General features: G+C 38.7%; 1 protein-coding gene across 4 annotated transcripts in view; it reads left to right on the plus strand.

Moving 5' to 3' along the window:
- The window catches only part of LGSN (lengsin, lens protein with glutamine synthetase domain), a 136,710-nt gene extending 125,133 nt beyond the window's left edge, over positions 1-11,577 (plus strand). For all 4 annotated transcript variants that reach the window (XM_081583075.1, XM_081583077.1, XM_081583074.1 and 1 more), the window contains 2 exons: positions 5,647-5,813; positions 10,161-11,577. In XM_081583075.1, coding sequence (XP_081439201.1) covers positions 5,647-5,813; positions 10,161-11,360 — 1,367 coding nt within the window. In that variant the 3' untranslated portion in view covers positions 11,361-11,577. The remainder of the gene's footprint in view (positions 1-5,646; positions 5,814-10,160) is intronic.
- Positions 11,578-22,029: the final 10,452 nt, after the last annotated feature.

Here is a 22,029-nt window from a genome sequence, read left to right on the forward strand (position 1 = left end):
TTAAAAACTGTACTTTTTCAAGAAGCAGTTCCCCGCACTCTGACTTTTTATTGTTTTTGTCCTGGTTTTCATGCCAGGTTATCCTGCATTTCCTCTATAAAAGAACAATGATTTAATTTATTAATTCTCTGAGAAGAAGAGAAAGGAAAACACCACCCAGGAGCCACACTGTAAGAAAACAAATGACCCCTAAGCTGGCAAATATGTACCTGCTCTTCATCTTACATCTTGGAAGGGCTGACCAAAAAGTTTAATTGTAACTAGCAAGTATGATTTATTTGAAGAAAAGAAACTCAAACAATTCAGATTAGTTGATGCCTTGGAAATGAAATTTGGTTGAATAAGCCTCTCATATTTGGTAAAAGAATTAAACTTATAAATAAAAAATTTTTACTTAGGATACATATCAAAACATGTGATGCCAATTTTTACTTTCTAATTAGACAAGGTCAAAGCACACAAGATGCATTAATTAATTAATTAAATCACATTAATTATTAAATTATGAAAGAAATAGCCAGTGAGTGCCTGTGATATATCTGTTCTGCTACAGGTACTGGGGATATAGCATTGAGTAAATAAATAAATAGGCAAGTTCTCCTGGAGCTGACATGAACGTGGGGAAAGACAGTAAACATGTATTAAATAATATGGCAGGTGGTGAAGAAAATGGAAACTGGTCAGTATATTATTATAGGCTGAACTCTGTCTTCTCAAAATTGATATGTTGATGTCTTAATCCCTAGTACCTTACAATGTGACTATATTTAAAGAGAGGGTGTTAAAAGACATAATTATTGTTGAATAATGTGGAATAAGGTCTGTTTCCCAAGGTTCCAAATTAGGAAAGGAGTACATCAGGCTGTATACTGTCACCCTGCTTGTTTAAATTATATCCAGAGTATATCATGTGAAATGTCATGCTGAATGAAGCACAAGCTGGAATCAAGATTGACAAGAGAAATAGCAATAACCTCAGACATGCAAATGACACCACCCTTATGGCAGAAAGCAAAGAGAGACTAAAGAGCCTTTTGATGAATGTGAAAGAGGAGAGTGAAAAAGCTGCCTTAAAACTCAGCATTCAAAAAACAAAGATCATGGCATCCAGTCTCATCACTTCATGGCAAATAGATGGGGAAACAATGGAAACAGTGACAGACTTTATTTTCTTGGTCTCCAAAATCATGGCAGATGCTGACTGCAGCCATGAAATTAAAAGACACTTGCTCCTTGGAAGAAAAGCTATGACCAACCTAGACAGCATATTAAAAAGCAGAGACATTACTTTGCAGACAAAGGCCCAGCTAGTCAAAGCTATGGTATTTCCAGCTGTCATGTATGGATGTGAGAGTTGGACCATAAAGAAGTTTGAGCACCGAAGAACTGATGCTTCTGAACTGTGGTGTTGGAGGACTCTTGAGAGTCCCTTGGACTGCAAGGAAATCAAACCAGTCAAGCCTAAGGGAAATCAATCCTGAATATTCATTGGAAGGACTGATGCTAAAGCTGAAGCTCTAATACTTTGGCCACCTGATGCGAAGAGCTGACTCATTAGAAAAGACCCTGATGCTGGGCAATATTGAAGGCAGGAGGAAAAGAGGATGACAGAGGACAAGATGGTTGGATGGCATCACCAGTTTGATGGACATGAGTTTGAGCAAGCTCTGGGAGATAGTGAAGGACAGGGAAGTCTGGTGTGCTGCAATCCATAGGGTTGCAAACAGTAGGACACAACTGAGTGACTTGACAACAATGACAAGATCTGTAGGGTGGGCCCTGATCCAATATATCTAGTGTGGTGTCCCAATAAGAAGGGAAGATTAGGAAACACACACACAGAGGGAAAACCATGTGAAGGAGATGGCCATCTACAAACCAAGGAGAGAGGACTTCAGAAGAAATCAATCAATGCTGCTGACACCTTGATCTTGGATTTCTACCCTTCAGAACTGGAAGAAAATATCTGTTTAAGCCTCCAAGTCTGTGGTACTTGTTATGGCAGCTCTAGGTACACTCACTGCCCAGCTGTAGTGCAACTTGGTGATCTTAGAGTGAATCAGAGGTTTTACCTGTCCATATTCTGATCAAATCTCATAGAATTAATACTTCAGGTGATTTTTTTCAGCACTTTCACCATGGTAAATTATCCCCCCTTGGCATTTGATGGCATGTTTATTGCCTATAGTTTTCTCACTCAATAATATAAAGCTCTCTTAGGGTGTCATTCTTTTTCTGGCTGCTTCCTAGATATGTGTCCAGTATAAATAGTATGTGGTAACAACAATAGCAACAATAAAAAACTATATTGAGTGGATAAATCTTTTTCTTATTTTAAAATAACATACATTTATTGTGGTAATTTTAGGTTTTTTTGAGTGGAAAACATTTATATAGATTTTTTTTAACGCAAAGCAATATAATATATTGAGCATGTACATATGTTGTAAAAAAATTAAAACATACAGGAAAAGATACACACAAACTTCAGAATAGTAGTAATTTTAGAAGGCACAGATAAAGCAAAGAACTAGATTATCTGTGATTGTATTATTGATGAACCAGTAAGATGACTTTATTCCTTTAGTAAGAGTTTTATGTTGCTAATATATTTATAGTTTACATGTAATTGCTTATTACATTTAAAATACTGAATATCTAAAATTTTCCGTATTTTTAAGTGCCTATAAATTTTATTTTCTTTAAGGGGAATTATTCATTTTGGGTAAAACACCCAATAGTTCATAATAGGTTGGAAACACAGCAACTGCTAATTTAGCATAAAACAATGTAACTGCTAGAGCTTGCCTGTGTTAAATAGAAGGTAGTTATGAAGCCTATGGAGCCTCAGAGCAGTCAAATTTATCAGTGACAAGACAGCATTCCTAATATAATTGCATAGGTAGAACAAGTAACTTGTTTTCCACATGCTTCATATACTTAAAATCTACTTAAGCTGTGTTTTTAAAATGTCAATCTTTTGGTTTAAAAGCCTAACTACATCTCAAAAAATGATATTCAAGCATCATTTTAAAATTACAGCTGCTCAATGTCTGTGATATGATAGATTGATATATTCAGATTCAGACATGATCATCACCAGAGTTAGAGTAGTTGTGCCAAATTGATAGATTTAAGAAGCATTGATATAGTGCTTATTGTCACAGAAACTCTTAAATAACTTGTTTAATCAGTATAACAAGCCCATGAAGTAGGTAATATTGTGTCAGTGAGAAAGCTGAGGCACATAAGAAAGCTGAAATAAGAAAAGTCGCCAAGGCAAAGGCAGGATATGGAGGCAGGTGGATGAGCTTCAGTGTTTGTGCCAAATCATTACAGTCTGTTGCCTCGCCTGAAAGTTCAGACAGTATCTAACATTTGTGATGCATGCTTTGGGTCTGAGCTTTCTATATGCTTTACATACATTCAGTTGTTTTATAGTATTGAACCACCACTGGGAATCAAAAGGTCTGGATTCCAGTTTCAATTTTGGTGACGGACAAAGAGTGTGATTCAGGGAACCTGGCTGTACTTTTCTGGGATTCAAGCTAATGAATTGGTTAAATTAGATGATTTATCTCCAAAGTCTCTTCTAGTTCTAAAGTTTCAGAATTTGTAGACTATCTTAAAAGTCATGAAATGAATATATATTTTTTAGTTTTCAAGTTTTTTAAACTGAATACTCAGTCTATATTTTTCATCTTCTACACTCTAATTCTTGAAAAAAAAACTTTTGCTTAAAATTTATTTATTTATTTTAAATGAAACAAAGATGAATATTTTTAAAGATAAAAGGTAAAGAATCTGCCTGCAGTGTGGAAAACCTGGGTTTCATCCCTGGGTTGGAAAGATACCCTGGAGAAGGGAAAGGCTAACCACTCCAGTATTCTGGTCTGGAGAATTCCATGGACTATACAGTCCATGGGGTCGAAAAGAGTCAGACACGACTCAGCGACTTTCACTTCACTCACCAAGAAAATAGACATGATAAACCATTAGACACCTTAACAACAAAGAAACAAAGCCATATAAAGGAAAAATCAGAAGAAATATAAGGGAAAAGAAAAATATATAACCATACTGAGACATATTAACATTTCTCTAAGAACATTTTATCAAGTGCAGAAAAAATAAGAAGAGAAGCCTCTTGAATGTTGTTATTAATAATTTAAATATAATAGATTTATATTTAGCTAATTTATATTAATCATATCCTACACAAATATATTTAAAATTTTGTATCTTATACCTTGTTATTAGATGTCCATAGGACATTTAGAAAAACTGGCAAAAAAATAAACATTACTAAATTTCAAAAAGTAGAATTCATTTTTGTGTGTGATTCAGTTATACATATATTTTTGAGCTTATTTTTTATTTTAGGTTATTGCAAGATATTGACTATAGTTTCCTGTGTTATACAGTAAACCTTTGTTCCTTGTTGCATATCTATTTTTTTAAATTAGAAATGTAGCATTCTATTCATACTAAGTCAAACATAAAACACTTCTATATTCTCATTTATACAAGTTTTGAATTTAACAAATAGATCTAAATATCTTAGATTCATATACTCTCATAAAGATATAAAGCCATTTTGCCAAAGAAGAGGAAATAAAAAGCAAACCAACAGAAAATAAGCAAAAACATATAATTTTACCTTTAATATTACAGCAACTTTTTCTTTGGGGAATACCAGTACACATTGAGAAGGCAATGGCAACCCATTCCAGTACTCATGCCTGGAAAATCCCATGGACGGAGGTGCCTGGTAGTCTGCAGTCCATGGGATCGCTAAGAGTCGGACACGACTGAGCGACTTCACTTTCGCTTTTCATTTTCATGCATTGGAGAAGGAAATGGCAACCCACTCCAGTGTTCTTGCCTGGAGAATCCCAGGGACGGGGGAGCCTGGTGGGCTGCCGTCTATGGGGTCGCATAGAGTCGGACACGACTGAAGCGACTTAGCAGGAGCAGGAGCAGCAGTACACATTATTGTTCCCCTAGGAGCTAAATGTATACTTTCAGCTCCCAAACAGCATTTATTTACCCAACAGAAATGCAAAGATAATTAAGAATGTTAATTTTCATTCTACCTTGAATAATTCTACTTCACAGAGCTATCTTTTTTCTCTTATTGCAATTATGAAATTATGATTTGTTTGATATGAGAAAATTATGACAGAAGACTTAGGAGTAAATATAAAAAGAAAGTTTGATGACTTAATAAATATTATTAAGTTTTCAAAAATAGTGAAACTCAAAGAAGCTCAAAGTCTTTTCAGTGATACTTATCTATATACATCTTATATGGTACCAAAGCAGTGAGGGAAATATATTTTAATTTCTGTAAACAAAGACATTTTCAGTAAGTATTTCCATATAATACTTCTGTTTATTTAAGCAAATACTATTAGACTGAACTTCATCCCAGGTGATAATCTCTCAGGCTGTTTAGAGACTATGTTCTCAGGAATATGGCAAAGGCAGGCTAAGAAAGGTAAGATCTCCAGCTCTAAGACAAAGACATGAGACATGATGCTTTTGTTAATGATCATAATGACTAATTCCATATTCTTTAGCCTCATTTTACTTCTCAGTTCATCATGATCTAATGATTTAGATCATTTTTTTTTTATTTTACAGATAACACCAGGGACAACACTCGAGTTCCTACTGCACCTCAACTCTCCTCTAGAATGAAGCACATTAAACAAGAGATGGCCCAAAATCACCTTCAATTTGTGCGATTTGAAGCAACAGACCTCCATGGTGTGTCCAGGTCTAAGAGTATCCCTGCACAATTTTTCCAAGTGAGTTTTGCAAGTAGTTATGACTGAATGTCATTTCATTCAATTCATTTGCAAGTGAATTGTCCTTACTACTCTTTCTAATTTTATTGTAATCTAAACAGCAATTCAAACTGAAAACCAATCTAACCCTTCCCCTCTCTAGACATATTATTGTTCCCCTAGGAGCTAAAGTATACTTTCAGCTCCCAAACAGCATTTATTTACACAATAGAAATATAAAGCTAATTAAGACTGCTAATTTTAGTTCTGCCTTGAATAATTTCACTTCACAGAACTATCTTTTTTCCTCTTATTGTAATTATGAAGATTATAATTTGATATAAGAAAATTATGACAGAAGACTTAGAAGCAAATATAAAAGGAAAGTTTGATGACTTAATAAATATTATTAAGTTTTCAAAAATAGTGATGTTAAGAAATACTGCATTTTCAGATGTTTGAGACGAGATTTTTTTTTCAGTTTTTGTCATGTGTTTATTTTAATAACTGATTACTGTGTTGTTGAAACATTTCTTAGGAAGGGACATCAGTCAGTATTATACACAAGTATCAAAATTAAGCATCCCCAAAGACTAGTATTTAAATATTTCTTTCAATATTAAATTGTGATTTTCTAATTTGCTTTACACTGAGTAAAACTGGAATTTTTCAAAACATTTTTTAAAGAGTTCCAAATAAGTCAAACATGTATCTTAAAAAAATTATTTATATCTGCCTACACACACACACACATGAAATTTATATATACACATCCTTGAGTAGGTTGAAAAATTAAACAGTCATTGAATAATGCTTGACTTATCAACTTTATTACTGGTAAAGGCAGATTCAGATCACACATGTCAAATGGCATTTGAAAATGTGTAGAGATGGTGGAAAGTGAAGGAGGCAGTGACTCAATACCAAATGCAGAAGAGTCAACTCTTCTAGTACCAGATGCTCCTCAGCAGCCATGCTCTTTGAGATTTGGAGGTAATATAAAAACCAAATTGGCTTGCAGAATTAACCTCATCATGTTCATGGGAGGGAACATGGGAACTGAAATTTACAGTCAGCTTTTTCTCTACCCATTAATGTAAATTTCAACACATGAAACCTTATTGATATTCCTACCACACAATTTCTAGAAAAATTTTTATGTGTCTATTCAACTTCATACTTCATTTTTTCCCAGTTTGGTGGTACATAGAAAAGTTAAATAAAAACTAAATATATTGAATCCAACAAGTATTTGACCAGAAAATGCATTAGCAATCATTTAGTCTAACACTTTTGTTTCACAGATATGGAGGCTGAGAGGCATGTATATAGTACCATGACCTGCCTAACTTCACACAAGCAATTAATGAGAGTTAGGACTAGAAATAGATGTGGTGAGAGAAAGTGGAGAAAACCACTAGACTATTCAGGTATGACCTAAATCAAATCCCTTATGACTATACAGTGGAAGTGAGAAATAGATCAAAGGGACAAGATCTGATAGACAGAGTGCCTGATGAACTATGGATGGAGGTTCGTGCCATTGTACAGGAGACAGGAATCAAGACCATCCCCAAGAAAAAGAAATGCAAAAAAGCAAAATGACTGTCTGAGGAGGCCCAAGAGCTGTGAATAGAAGAGAAGCTAAAGGCAAAGGAGAAAAGGACAGATATACCCATTTGAATGCAGAGATCGAAATAATAGGAAGGAGAGATAAGAAAGCCTTCCTCACCTGTTCAGTGCAAAGAAATACAGGAAAACAATAGAATGGGAAAGACTAGAGATCTTTTTAAGAAAATTAGAGATACCAAGGGAGCATTTCATGCAAAGATGGGCTCAAAAAAGCACAGAAATAGTAGGGACCTGAGAGAAGCAGAAGATATTAAGAAGAGGTGGCAAGAATACACAGAAAAACTGTACAAAAAAGATCTTCAGGACCCAGATAATCACGATGGTGAGATCACTCACCTAAAGCCAGACATCCTGGAATGTGAAGTCAAGTGGGCCTTGGAAAGCATCACTACGAACAAAGCTAGTGGAGGTGATGGAATTCCAGTTGAGCTATTTCAAATTCTGAAAGATGGTGCTGTGAAAGTGCTATACTCGATATGCCAGCAATTTGGAAAACTCAGCAATGGCCACAGGACTGGAAAAGGTCAGTTTTCATTCCAATCCCAAAGAAAGGCAATGCCAAAGAATGCTCACTACCGCACAATTGCACGCATCTCACACGCTAGCAAAATAATGCTTAAAATTCTCCAAGCCAGGCTTCAGCAATACGTGAACGTCAACTTCCAGATGTTCAAGCTGGTTTTAGAAAAGGCAGAGGAGCCAGAGAACAAATTGCCAACATCCACTGGATCATCAAAAAGTCAAGAGAGTTCCAGAAAAATGTCTATTTCGGCTTTATTGACTATGCCTAAGCCTTAGACTGTGTGGATCACAATGAACTGTGGGAAATTTTGAAAGAGATAGGAATACCAGACCACCTGACCTGCCTCTTGAGAAACCTGTATGCAGGTCAGGAAGCAACAGTTAGAACTGGACATGGAACAACAGACTGGTTCCAAATAAGAGAAGGAGTACGTCAAGGCTGTATATTGTCACCCTGCTTATTTAACGTGTATGCAGAGTACATCATGAGAAACACTGGGCTGGAGGAAGCACAAACTAGAATCAAGATTGCCGGGAGAAATATCAATAACCTCAGATATGCAGATGACACCACTCTAATGGCAGAAAGTGAATAAGAACTAAAGAGCCTCTTGATGAAAGTGAAAGAGGAGAGTGAAAAACTTGGCTTAGAGTTCAACATTCAGAAAACTAAGATCATGGCATCCAGTCCCATCACTTCATGGGAAATAGATGGGGAAACAGTGGAAACAGTGTCAGACTTTATTTTTCTGGGCTCCAAAATTACTGCAGATGGTGATTGCAGCTATGAGATTAAAAGACGCTTACTCCTTGGAAGGAAGGTTATGACCAACCTAGACAGCATATTGAAAAGCAGAGACATTACTTTGTCAACAAAGGTCTGTCTTGTCAAGGCTATGGTTTTTCCAGTAATCATGTATAGATGTGAGAGTTGGACTATAAAGAAATCTGAGTGCAGAAGAATTGATGCTTTTGAACTGTGGTGTTGGAGAAGACTCTTGAGAGTCCCTTGGACTGCAAGGAAATCCAACCAGTCCATCCTAAAGGAAATCAATCCTGAATATTCATTGGTAGGACTAAAGCTAAAGCTGAAGCTGAAACTCCAATACTTTGGCCACCTCATGCGAAGAGTCGACTCATTGGAAACGACCCTAATGCTGGGTAGGATTGGGGGCAGGAGGAGAAGGGGATGACAGAGGATGAGATGGTTGGATGGCATGACTGACTCGACGGACATGGGTTTGGGTGGACTCCGGGAGTTGGTGATGGACAGGGAGGCCTGGCATGCTGCAATTCATGGGGTCGCAAAGAGTCGGACATGATTGAGCGACTGAAGTGAACTGAACTGATGCTGGGAAAGATTGGGGGCAGGAGGAGAAGGGGTCGACAGAGGATGAGATGGTTGGAGGGCATCACCGACTCAATGGACATGGGTTTGGGTGGACTCCGGGAGTTGGTAATGGACAGGGAGGCCTGGAGTGCTGTGGTTAATGGGGTCGCAAAGAGTCGGACACAACTGAGCGACTGAACTGAACTGATACTCAAGTCATGCTGACTTGAAGGCTACAACATTCTGGAAACTCTAACTTAGGTCCACATTCATGGGCAAGGTTTTTGGAACTCTGTGCCTATGAGGTAGTTTGCTCGTTAGTGGACTGTAAAGGTGAGTGAGGAGAGATACGCCATGGTCAGCAACCCTGGCTCCTCTGTCCCATATGTCCTGTGTGTGACACAGTCAGCTCTCTGAGAAGGACTGTAGATGGTCTACTGACTCTTTTTGGAATATTACAATAGAATAAGTTGAAATAAAGCCTTATCTGCAGTATTAGCAACTATGCCATGTGATAAAAAGTGATTTTAAAGAGTGCTTTTGGTTATGATCATTTCAAATAATTCCTTTAGGTTTTACCTTTTTCATTTGCTATAAAGACATTTTCTTTATTGATATAGCTTTTATTTATGAGTGCTGTTTGCATGAGAATATAAAGTCTCCAAGGCTAAAGCTATTGACTTGTTTATAAATTACCTGTGAGAATATTATTTTAAACTATTTAAAATATATCTGTAATAAGCTAGTTTCAACTAACAGATGAAGCATGTGTTTTTTTTTTTTTCTCATTAGGAATGCTCTCCCACTGCCACCTCCCATCCCCTGACTTTTTTGTTTGGTTTCAAGCTTCAAAAGTTGACTGCTCTGTCCTTTAACTTCTTTAGGAAAAAGTGATTCATGGTGTTTACATGCCCCGAGGTTATCTTGAATTGATACCAAATCCTAAGGACAATGAAGTGGATCACATTAGAGCAACGTGCTTTAATAGTGACATAGTCCTGATGCCAGAGCTATCAACCTTCAGAGTTCTTCCGTGGGCCAAGAGAACAGCCAGGGTGATCTGTGACACGTTCACTGTGACCGGGGAGCCTCTTCTGACCTCCCCAAGGCACATCGCCAAAAGGCAGCTGAGCCAGCTGCAGGATTCTGGCTTCTCCTTGCTCTCTGCTTTCATCTATGATTTTTGCATTTTTGGTGTACCTGAAATTATCAATTCAAAAACCATATCTCTTCCTGCTTCAGCATTGCTAAATAATCACGACCAGCCATTCATCCAGGAACTCGTGGATGGTTTGTATCACACTGGGGCCAATGTTGAGAGCTTTTCCTCCTCTACCAGGCCTGGCCAGATGGAAATCTGTTTTCTGCCTGAATTTGGCATCAGTTCAGCTGATAATGCATTTACCCTCAGAATGGCAGTCAAAGAAGTGGCAAGGAAGTATAATTATATCACCAGCTTTTTCATAGAGACTGGATTCTGTAATTCAGGAATTTTGTCTCATAGTCTCTGGGATGCCGATGAGAAGAAAAACATGTTCTGTAGCAGTTCTGGAATTGAGCAGCTCACGATTACTGGGAAAAAATGGTTGGCAGGCCTCTTGAAGCACTCTGCTGCCCTCAGCTGCTTGATGGCTCCTGCTGTTAGCTGCAGGAAGCGCTATTCTAAGGAGAGTAAAGACCTGAAGGAGAGTGTGCCAACAACGTGGGGGTACAATGATAACAGCTGTGCTTTTAATATTAAGTGTCATGGTGAGAAAGGCACTAGAATAGAAAATAAACTGGGCTCAGCCACAGCAAATCCTTATCTGGTGCTGGCCGCCACTGTTGCTGCAGGCTTGGATGGACTTTACAGCGATGATGGTGTTTTGGCTGGTCCAGAGAACAGCACAGACCTTCATCAGTCCAAACCTTCTGAGATCCCTTTGAAACTGGAACATGCCCTCATGGCACTAGAGGAAGATCAATGTCTGAGACAGGCTCTAGGAGAAACTTTTATTCGGTATTTTGTTGCCATGAAGAAATATGAGTTGGAAAATGAAGAAACAGATGCTGAGAGAAATAAATTCTTAGAATATTTTATTTAGAGCGGAACCCTTAACTATTTCTTTAGCAGTGTGAGTTTTTTTTTAAGTTGCTTATTTGCCAGAAAGAAAAGATGGAGTTTTCTAATAACAATAAGACTACAAATGCTTTCCCTCTTTTTTGCCCCATGAAATATTTGAAGATGACATGACGCTACTGAGAGGATTCTAATAGAAACAAACAATAAAGTTGTGGTGCAACAGTGATGTGCAAACCCAACAAGCCTTGTCACTCGGTGGTCATTGCCTCTGTGTATGTTGGTTGACCTAGACACAAATATTCAGGTTTTTTTGGCGGGGGCAACAAATATATTTACACAATAAAAAAGACTTAAGAATTAGAAAACAAAATTTAAATGACTAAAAATACAATGAAGTAATTTTCAATTATACACATAGATTGTGACTGCCAGGGAAACAAAGATATTCACTAATATAACCTCACTCATATTGAGGATCTATTTTTCAAACATCATTGTGATGTTTCCAAATGATTTAATTAAGGTTTTCAAAAATATGTGATGATGACAAATTAGAAGAAGTTTTCACACATGTCCCATCTCTTTCTACCCTGCATCACCAGCTCCTGAAAGTCTAAGGAAGTTCAAGGCTGTAATGTCCACAAGAAATGGATTTTGAGCTTCCGGGAACAATGAGATCAAGCATTTAAAAGTAGTAAAAATATTTCTTTAAACAATATCTTATATAGAAACATAATCCATAGAATACAGATGAAATGGAGATAGACTGGGGTAGGTGGGCTCTGCCTGGTTTGTACCACTCTTTGGAAATTCCAAAGATACCTCTAGTGCTTTGTAAAGTGCAAGAACAGTGGCCTTGATAACCAGGGCACTGTTTCCAGCTAAAATTGCCTTTAAATTACTGATTCTCCTACTGTGATAGGCTGCTATCTTCCCAGACAATATTAAATGTTCTAAACATTTGTTTGAATGAGATACTATTGTAACTATCACTAAGGTTTAGCTCCTTTGGGAAGGAAATTAAATATCAATCTACTAGCAAACAAAATCCTATTCCACTTCTTAGAATCAAATAGGAAATTTTATGTTCAATTAAAACAATGATCTCAGTTTAGACAGCAAACACACAGAGGATTAAAATATGACTCAGATCTTCCTAATTCAAATTCATGAAAGTGAAAAAGTGTGAAAGTGTTAGTCACTCAGTTGTGTCTGATTCTTTGCCACCCAACAGACTGTTGTGAAACCAGGCTCCTCTGTCCATGGAATTCTCTAGGCAAGATTATCTTCCTTACCCAGGTGTCTAACCCTGGTCTTCCATGTCGTGGGCAGATTCTTTACCATTTGTACCACCAGAGAAGCCTCAAACCCATGAAACTGTCAACTAAAAAATTAGTAGAGAGTTATTTTATTTGGTTGTAATGTTAAGGACTCCAAGCCCAAGAGGCAGTATCTCAGTACCCCTGAAAAAACTGCTCCAAGGAGGCAGGAGAGAGAGTCAGAATATATACAAGCTTGCAACAAAGAGGGCAGGTAGTCTGAATATCAAAGATTATTGTTAAGTAAACAAGTAAAGAAAACCAGATATCCAGTTAGGGAATTTAGTATTCTTCTACGTATGGGAAGATGCAAGTCTCTGGGCTCACTGAATTTATTCCTTTCATATGTACTTCAGCCATCTAGGCCAAATACCATCTCTGGATTATTTACATCCTCAATTCCTTGTTCTCCTTGTTTACCCTACAGGGTGGCAGGTGTGGCAGGTGGCTATTTCTTGCATCCCCTCAAGCTCCTCAACAAAAATTGAGGGGGGTGGTAGCATCTGCTGGGTCGCAGGAATTATGTTCCTTTTGGGGGGCTCTCATTTACATCGGAGGCCCCAAATCACTGGTGACTGTGACATTTCTTGCCCACTGATATAGCAGGAAATATTTCACTTCACAATACTCAGTAACTTGAATAGTGAAAGTCAGTTAGTCTTCTAATTGCTCTCCCTCTTTGCTTTGAGCAGGAAAAGTGTGTTTGGATACACAAAAATAAGATTTTTTTAGAAGATTAAGAGGAAGAGAGAAAGGTAGTGTAGGGTAGGTGGAGAAGGAAAGGAAAATGCAAGGACGCTCCAGAGAATGAAACCCCACACATTCTGGGTGGGGTGGGGGAGGAGCTTGCTGGTTGTCTCCCTGTCTTTATTCTCCCCTCTGCTCTCAGTAGTGACATACAAAGGTGTCTGCTTGGAACACACTATAAAAAACTAAAATGACATTTCTGGAGTTTCGTTGTGACTATATGCGGTCATGTTATTAGGATCAGGCCAAAGAAATATAACTTGAAATGTCATAGGAAGATCTACAAAACTCCTTCAAGGACAGATTCTCTGTTTCCTGTCCTTTCCCCATGCTTCTGCCCTTATCTTCCTGTTGGCTCCCTTGCAGAGCAAGGAGAGCACTGCCTTTGAGAATGGAGCCACACAGGGGTAGTAACAGGATGGAAGCTCTGCTCTATGGAGCAGAGGATGCATGCTTTGCCAACTTTCAGATTTTTATTCCTATCTCCTTTAAGGCATAGTGATTCTGTGTCTTTGTTACTTGGACAAAATTCACCTTTCTTGCTTGTGTGTGTGTGTGAGTGTGTTGGGGGGACATATGAGGGGTTCGAGGATGAAAGAATAAAGGTAAAAGGACTAGTGAAAACCCACTTCTTCAATCTTTCTACTACTAAAGAGGAGAATCTGAACTAGAAGATTTATACATGCAAACAAATTGTATTGTCATTCACCCTAAAAGAGTTGTATAGACCTATAAAATAAAGATTATTTTCCACCCCCCAGTTCTACAAGGATCAAGTCTTTAGCACTGCAGTCATTGACTGATGTGCATGCATGCATGTTTAGTTGCTAAGTCATGTCAGACTCTTTGTGGTCCCATAAGCTGTAGCTCACCAGGCTCCTTTGTCCACAAGATTTTCCAAGCAAGAATTCTAGAATGGGCTTCCATTTCCTCCTCCAGGGGATCTTCCCAATCCAGGGATGAAAACTGCATCTCCTGAGCCTCCTGCTTGGCAGGTGTATTCTTTACACCTGAGCCACCTAGGAAGCCCCCACTGACCAATGGTGTTCCCCAAAAGGAATTCGGGATGAAAAACAGGATGAAGCACTCCATGCGTTGGAAAAACAGGCCCTTAGATAGTTAGATGCATATCTGAGGAGGAATTTTAATAAACCAAGATTCTCACATCTTCCCATGCACGAAAAAACACTAAAATCATTAACTGAACTACCTGTTCATTGTGGTAATGAACCAGGTAATCTTTTATTTAATTGTATGCTTGATTGTATGCACTTATTCTCTAGCCAAAAATCATGTATATCACGTATATATCTCTTTGGAGCAGTTCCTCACAGCTCTCTAAGAGGTTGTGTGGCAGACTATAGTCCTCGGTAAGAACCTAAATAGAATTTAAGCTCACAGCTTTTACACTGAGCATTTTTCTTTCAGTCAACATGAGCCCTACCATAGCCCATGGGTTTTCATGAAACTGGTCCAGCTTGGTTTTACCATAGTGTGTAAAAGATGGTATAAATCTCTGTTAATCAAGGTGTTTGTAGACTTTTTTACCCTAGCACGTAACATTAGTATAATAACTTAAAAGAACACAATATTCAGGATGGCAGTGTGAGAGAGTTACGTAACTGAGAACGTAAACTTTAGTGTTCAGTACACAACAGTGAGTCGACAGAAAATATTCAGCCATGTGCTACTAATCAGTTTATAACATAAGTTGGTGTGGCAATCTTCACAGAGATTTCCTTTAGGTGTGTACTGATGTATATAGTCTATTCTTTAAGGCAAACCAAAAATAAACATCGAGTTTAGACCTAAAGAAAAATTAGAGCAGATATACAAATTCCGTTTTCTGTTTCTTTCCTATTTATTTGTTAACAGGCTTTATATTTTTGAAGGGACTATCTCTGATGCTTCTATTCTCTTAGTCTAAGTTAAGAGGGCCAGACAGTGATTCAACAGCATTCTCGGTTCTAAGCTTCCTGCTGGGACTCACAGCACTAGGAGAGACCAAGACAAAGGTGATCGGACAATGAGTTTTGGATCTGTGTATCTTAAACAGAATAGGAAGGATTCTTGGAGCACTCGTATTGAAAAACACTACATAGAAGGCTGCTTTTTGGCCTGAAAATAATGCTTTATGAATCTCTTCATGAAGTCGGGGGCTTCCTTGATAGCTCAGTTAGTAAAAAATCTGCCTACAATGCAGAAAACCCTGGTTCGATTCCTGGGTGGGGAAGATTCTCAGGCTTCCCTTGTGGCTCAGGTGGTAAAGAATCCGCCTGCAATGCGGGAGACCTGGGTTCAATCCCTGGGTTGGAAAGATCCCCTGGAGACAGGAAAAGCTACCCACTCCAGTATTCTGGCCTGGAGAATTCCATGGACTATATAGTCCACGGGATCACAAAAAGTCAGACAGGACTAAGCGACTTTCACTTTCTTTCATGAAATTACTCTGTTATTAATATTTTCAATTACTATAGTTTTTTCTAATTAAAGATCAGGAGAAAATGTGATTACTGAATTTAAGGTTTTTATTAAATTTATATACATAAGAAGTATAATTTTACAAGTTTTTAAATTTATTTATTGATGTTGCTGAGTCTTTGTTGCTGCTCAGACTTTTCTCTACTTGTGGTGAGTGAGGGCTACCCACTAGTTGTGGTGCACGGGTTTTCATTATGGTGGCTTCTCTTGTTGAGGATTGTGGGGCTCTAGGGCACACAGGCTTCAGTAGTTGTGGTGCAAGGGCTCAGTACTTGCAGTTTCCAGGCTCTAGAACACAAGTTCAAAAGCTGTGTCCCACTGGCTTAGTTGATCTGCGCCATGTGGGATCTTTCTGATAGAACCCGTGTCTCTTGCATGACAGGAGCCACTGAGCCACCAGGGAAGCCCGAGAAGTATAAACTAAAGATTATAATGTTTGAAGACTAGAAAATAAATATCAGTATCATAGTAGGAAGTTTCTGCTTTCAATGACATTTTATGATCTAAAATATCATTTTACAGTGATTTAGCAAAAACAAAGTTGGAATAATTATTTGAAGGCAATGAAAGATTTAAAAACTTTAATATGAATAAAAATTGAAAGCACAAGTAAAGTCTGAACCTAGTGACACACAATAGTCTATTGATATATCTTCAATCATCTGTTTAACAAAATAGATTACTAATATGTTTATAATGTATGTATTATGGGGCAATACCTTTAATGTTGGGTTTCCTATTAGAGGTTAAAACTTGTATATCTAAACATTACACATGTGCACTGTGCCTTGCATCTTCCTTGTTAAAACTCTTCTCATGTTGCGTATCGGAGAAGGCAATGGCACCCTACTCCAGTACTCTTGCCTGGAAAATTCCGTGGATGGAGGAGCCTGGTAGGCTACAGTCCATGGGGTCACTAAGAGTCGGACACGACTGAGCGACTTCACTTTAACCTTTCACTTTCATGCATTGGAGAAGGAAATGGCAACCCACTCCAGTGTTCTTGCCTGGAGAATCCTGGAGACGAGGGAGCCTGGTGGGCTGCTGTCTATGGGGTCACACAGAGTCGGACACGACTGAAGCGACTTAGCAGCAGCAGCAGCAGCATGTTGCCTATACCTAGTAGTTTACATGACAGAATTTCTAATTAAAATGTGAGTTCCAAGAATGAAGGGCACAGATCTTATTCATATTTTTTATTTCTTGCAGATATCCTGGAATTCAATAACTGTTTAACCAATCAATCAATTTATCAATCAACTTATATCAGTTCAGTTCAGCTCAGTCGCTCAGTCGTGTCCGACTCTTTGCAACCCCATGAATTGCAGCAGGCCGGGCCTCTCTGTCCATCACCAACTCCCAGAGTCTACCCAAACCTATGTCCATCGAGTCAGTGATGCCATCCAACCATCTCATCCTCTGTCGTCCCCTTCTCCTCCTGCCCCCAATCCTACCCAGCATCAGGGTCTTTTCCAATGAGTCAACTCTTCACATGAGGTGGCCAAAGTATTGGAGTTTCAGCTTCAACATCAGACCTTCCAATGAACACCCAGGATTGATCTCCTTTAGGACGGATTGATTGGATCTCCTTGCAGTCCAAGGGACTCTCAAGAGTCTTCTCCAACATCACAGTTCAAAAGCATCAATTCTGCAGCACTCAGCTTTCTTCACCGTCCAACTCTCACATCCATACATGACCACTGGAAAAACCATAGCCTTGACTAGACGGACTTTTGTTGGCAAAGTAATGTCTCTGCTTTTAAATATGCTATCTAGTTTGGCCATAACCTTCCTTCCAAGGAGTACGCGTCTTTTAATTTCATGGCTGCAATCACCATCAGCAATGATTTTAGAGCCCCCCAAAAATAAAATAAAATCAACTTATATACTAAAAGAATAATACAGGTTCTATCTTTGTATGGTACAATACTGTCACACACAAGCACTTATGCAGAGAGATTGAGAAATAAAGATAGGGGCAGCTGAGGTTTGCGGTTTGTTATTGGCCCTAAAATTTCTGCCATTAGATGGACTTCTTCAGCTTCCTCTGTTTACAGAAGCTCATGCATAAACAGAATTTAATCAGCTGATGGGAATCATAAAAAACAGAGATCAGGGTGGAATGGTTATGTTTATTGGCCAAACAGAACCCTTCAGTGGCTTTCTTGTTTGGGGAATTTCCCTCATTTTGTCTCCTGTCTTTCAAGGTAGAAGTCAGAACCTCACCTTTCCAAGTTATCTTACAGCTATGGTGCATGCGTGCTAAGTCGCTTCAATCGTTTCTGACTTTTTGCGAACCTATGGACAGTAGCCAGCCAGGCTCCTCTGTCCATGGTATTCTCCAGGCAAGAATACTGGAGTGGGTTGCCATGCCCATGTCCAGGGTTCTTCCTGACCCAAGGATTAAACATGCATCTCTTATGTCTTCTGCATTGGGAGGCAGGTTCCTTACCACTAGTGCCCCATAGGAAACCCTGTGCAGCTATGGTGTATACTGCCAATCAGATGATACAATCATTTAAACTTTGTAGATTCCACTCTGGGTAAGTATGAAGGAGGCAGCAGCGACAAGACTCCCAGGGACAGCAGCCTAGGGTGATTTTGGAGGGACTGTTGCCAGTGGTAGTGGTTTAGGGCCTGTCTGGAACAGTCAAGAGTATCTTCTAAGCCTTATTTTCTGACCCTCTCAGATTCTGTGAATTATATAATATCTTTTAATACAATATTTTCCTGCTTAAATTAACTAGAATTTGAAAAAGGAATTCTGACTGAAAACAGTTTATAAAAGGATACAGATAGAGCAAGAAATTTTGATAAGAGGGAAGGGTGAAGGCAGAGAGTGCCCTTTAATCAGACGAGTAGGAACAAGTTATTTACATTAGATATACATTTATAGAGGTTTATTAAGGTACATCATGCTGGTGCTTTCCCATTCGCTGCCTTATCTGATGCTCCCTACAATTTCATAATTTTGGTATGCTCTTTATTTTACAGGAAGATAAGTAAGACTCAAAAAAGTTAAGTGTGGAGACAATTTGGAGCTGAATTCAGGCCTACACTTTGAGTTTCATGGTTTCTGTGCTATACACCAAAACATCATTCACTATAAAGTTCTAGTGAAGACATTAAATAGGATGTTATATTTTCATTTCAGTTTTAAGGCTCCTGGGCACCAACAAGTAGATCCTTTTGCTAGATAACTAAATAATTGGGCCTTTTCTTTTCTGTTAATATGCACTTAAGCTTAAAGTAGTTTCACCAGGTCCTAGTCAATGTGTTTGACTACAAACAAATTTCACAAACCAGATGTGTGATTGTTCAGGTAATAGATACCTACCAGGTACTCCAACCAGGCCAGAAAATCTCATCAAAAAGGAACATCATGCTATAATGGCATTTATGTTACATTCAGAACTTTTCTCAGATAAGAATAGTAATTTAAGTGATAAATATTTTTATAATTTTTGAGCATAAATATACCTGGTACCTGGTTTAAATATCTAAGTCCCAGGGATTTAAACTGAAATTATTTTGTTCCATCTTCAGGTATCTTCTTTGACAAGAAGTTTGTATTCACTGAAAACATAAAAGGTTTGATATTTCTCTATGGCTGCTTAAGGAATAACACATGAGAAAGTACATTGATTTTTTTTTTAGAGACAGGCAGCTTATCTGAAGGGGAAAGGGTAAATGAGAGTGAAAAGAGAACTGACTAGAACCTAGCATGCCCTTTTCTTTCCTTTTTAACGTTTTTCTTTCTAAGGTCAATATAATCAGTTAGTTCATCACCAGTCATCAAGAGAATGCATGACAAAACCACAATAAGACATCATGTCATACCTATCAGAATGGCCATTATCAAAGATAAAACAAATAACAATTGTTAGACAGTATATGGAGAAAAGGAAACACTCATGCATTGTTGGGGGGATATAAACTGGTACAGGCACTAAAGAAAATAATATGGAGATTACTCAAAAAATCAAGAATGAACTATCATATGATCAAGCAATTCCACTCTTGGGGAGAATCACTATGTTGTGTAACCAGAAATGAACATCATGTTGTAGGTCAATTAAACTTCAAAAATAAGCAATGTATTTTTTTAATAAAACTAATAATGGAAATGCATTTACAATCACATGACTTACATTTGAATACATTTAAATCAACAGATATTATGTACAGGCTCAATGTAAGTGAGGAGAGGAGAGAGGAGCATTGAAAAGATATGATATTACTGATACTTAAGAGTATATTCTAACTCAGTGAAACTATGAGCCATGCCATGTAGGGCCACCCAAGACAGACAGGTCATGGTGGAGAGTTCTGACAAATCATGGTCCACTGGAAAGGGGCCACTTCAAATGGCAAACCACTTCAGCATTCTTGCCTTGAGAACCCCATGAACAGTATGAAAAGGCAAAAAGAGGTGACACTGAAAGATGAACTCCCCAAGTCAGTAGGTGCCCAATATGCTACTGGAGAAGAGTGGAGAAATAACTCCAGAGAAAATGAAGAGACAGAGCCAAAGCAAAAACAATGCTCAGTTGTGGATGTGTCTGGTGATGGAACAGGAGGCATCACTACCAACAAAGCAAGTGGAGGTGATGGAATTCCAGTTGAGCAGCTTCAAATTCTAAAGATGATGCTGTTAAAGTACTGCACTCAAAACGCCAGCAAATTTGGAAAACTCAGCAATGGAGCCAGGACTGGAAAATGTCAGTTTTCATTCCAATCCCAAAGGAAATGCCAAAGAATGCTCAAGCTACCACACTATTGTACTCATCACATACACTAGCAAGTTCAGTTCAGTCGCTCAGGCGTGTCCCACTTTTTCCGACCCCATTAATTGCACCACGCCAGGCCTCCTTGTCCATCACCAACTCCGGAGTTTAACCAAACCCATGTCCATCGAGTCAGTAATGCCATCCAACCATCTCATCCTCTGTCGTCCCCTTCTCCTCCTGCCCTCAATCCTTCCCAGCATTAGGGTCTTTTCCAATGAGTCAACTCTTCACATGAAGTGGCCAAAGTATTGGAGTTTCAGCTTCAACATCAGTCCTTCCAATGAACACCAAGGACTGATCTCCTTTAGGAAGGACTGGTTGGGTCTCCTTGCAGTCCAAGGGACTCTCAAGAGTCTTCTCCAACACCACAGTTCAAAAGCATCAATTCTGCAGCACTCAGCTTTCTTCACCGTCCAACTCTCACATCCATACATGACCACTGGAAAAACCATAGCCTTGACTAGATGGACCTTTGTTGGCAAAGTAATGTCTCTGCATTTAAATATGCTGTCTAGGTTGGTCAAAACTTTCCTTCCAAGGAGTAAGCGTCTTTTAATTTCATGGCTGCAATTACCATCAGCAGTGATTTTGGAGCCCCCAAAAATAAAGTCTGACACTGTTTCCACTGTTTCCCCATCTATTTCCCATGAAGTTATGGGACTGGATGCCATGATCTTAGCTTTCTGAATGTTGAGCTCTAAGCCAACTTTTTCACTCTCCTCTTTCACTTTCATCAAGAGGCTCTTTAGTTCTTCACTTTCTGCCATAAGGATTGTGTCATCTGCATATCTGAGGTTATTGATATTTCTCCCAGCAATCTTGATTCCAGCTTGTGCTTCTTCCAGCCCAGTGTTTCTCATGATGTACTCTGCTGCTGCTGGTGCTGATGCTAAGTCACTTCAGTCGTGTGTCCGACTCTGTGCGACCCCATATACGGCAGCCCACCAGGCTCCCCCGTCCCTGGGATTCTCCAGGCAATAACATTGGAGTGGGTTGCCATTTCCTTCTTCAATGCATGAAAGTGAGAAGTGAAAGTGAAGTCGCTCAATCATGTCCGACTCTTCGCGACCCCATGGACTGCAGCCTACCAGGCTCCTCTGTCCATGGGATTTTCCACATGTAAGTTAAATAAGTAGGGTGACAATATACAGCCTTGACATACTCCTTCTCCTATTTGGAACCAGTCTGTTGTTCCATGTCCAGTTCTAACTGTTGCTTCCTCACCTGCATACAGGTTTCTCAACAGACAGATCAGATGGTCTGGTATTCCCGTCTCTTTTAGAATTTTCCATAGTTTATTGTGATCCATACAGTCAAAGGCTTTGGCATAGTCAATAAAGCAGTAATAAATGTT

This window comes from Giraffa tippelskirchi, chromosome 3 (genome assembly GCF_054371585.1).
Source record: "Giraffa tippelskirchi isolate mGirTip1 chromosome 3, T2T-mGirTip1v1.2.pri, whole genome shotgun sequence".
Classification (NCBI taxonomy): Eukaryota; Metazoa; Chordata; class Mammalia; order Artiodactyla; family Giraffidae; genus Giraffa; species Giraffa tippelskirchi.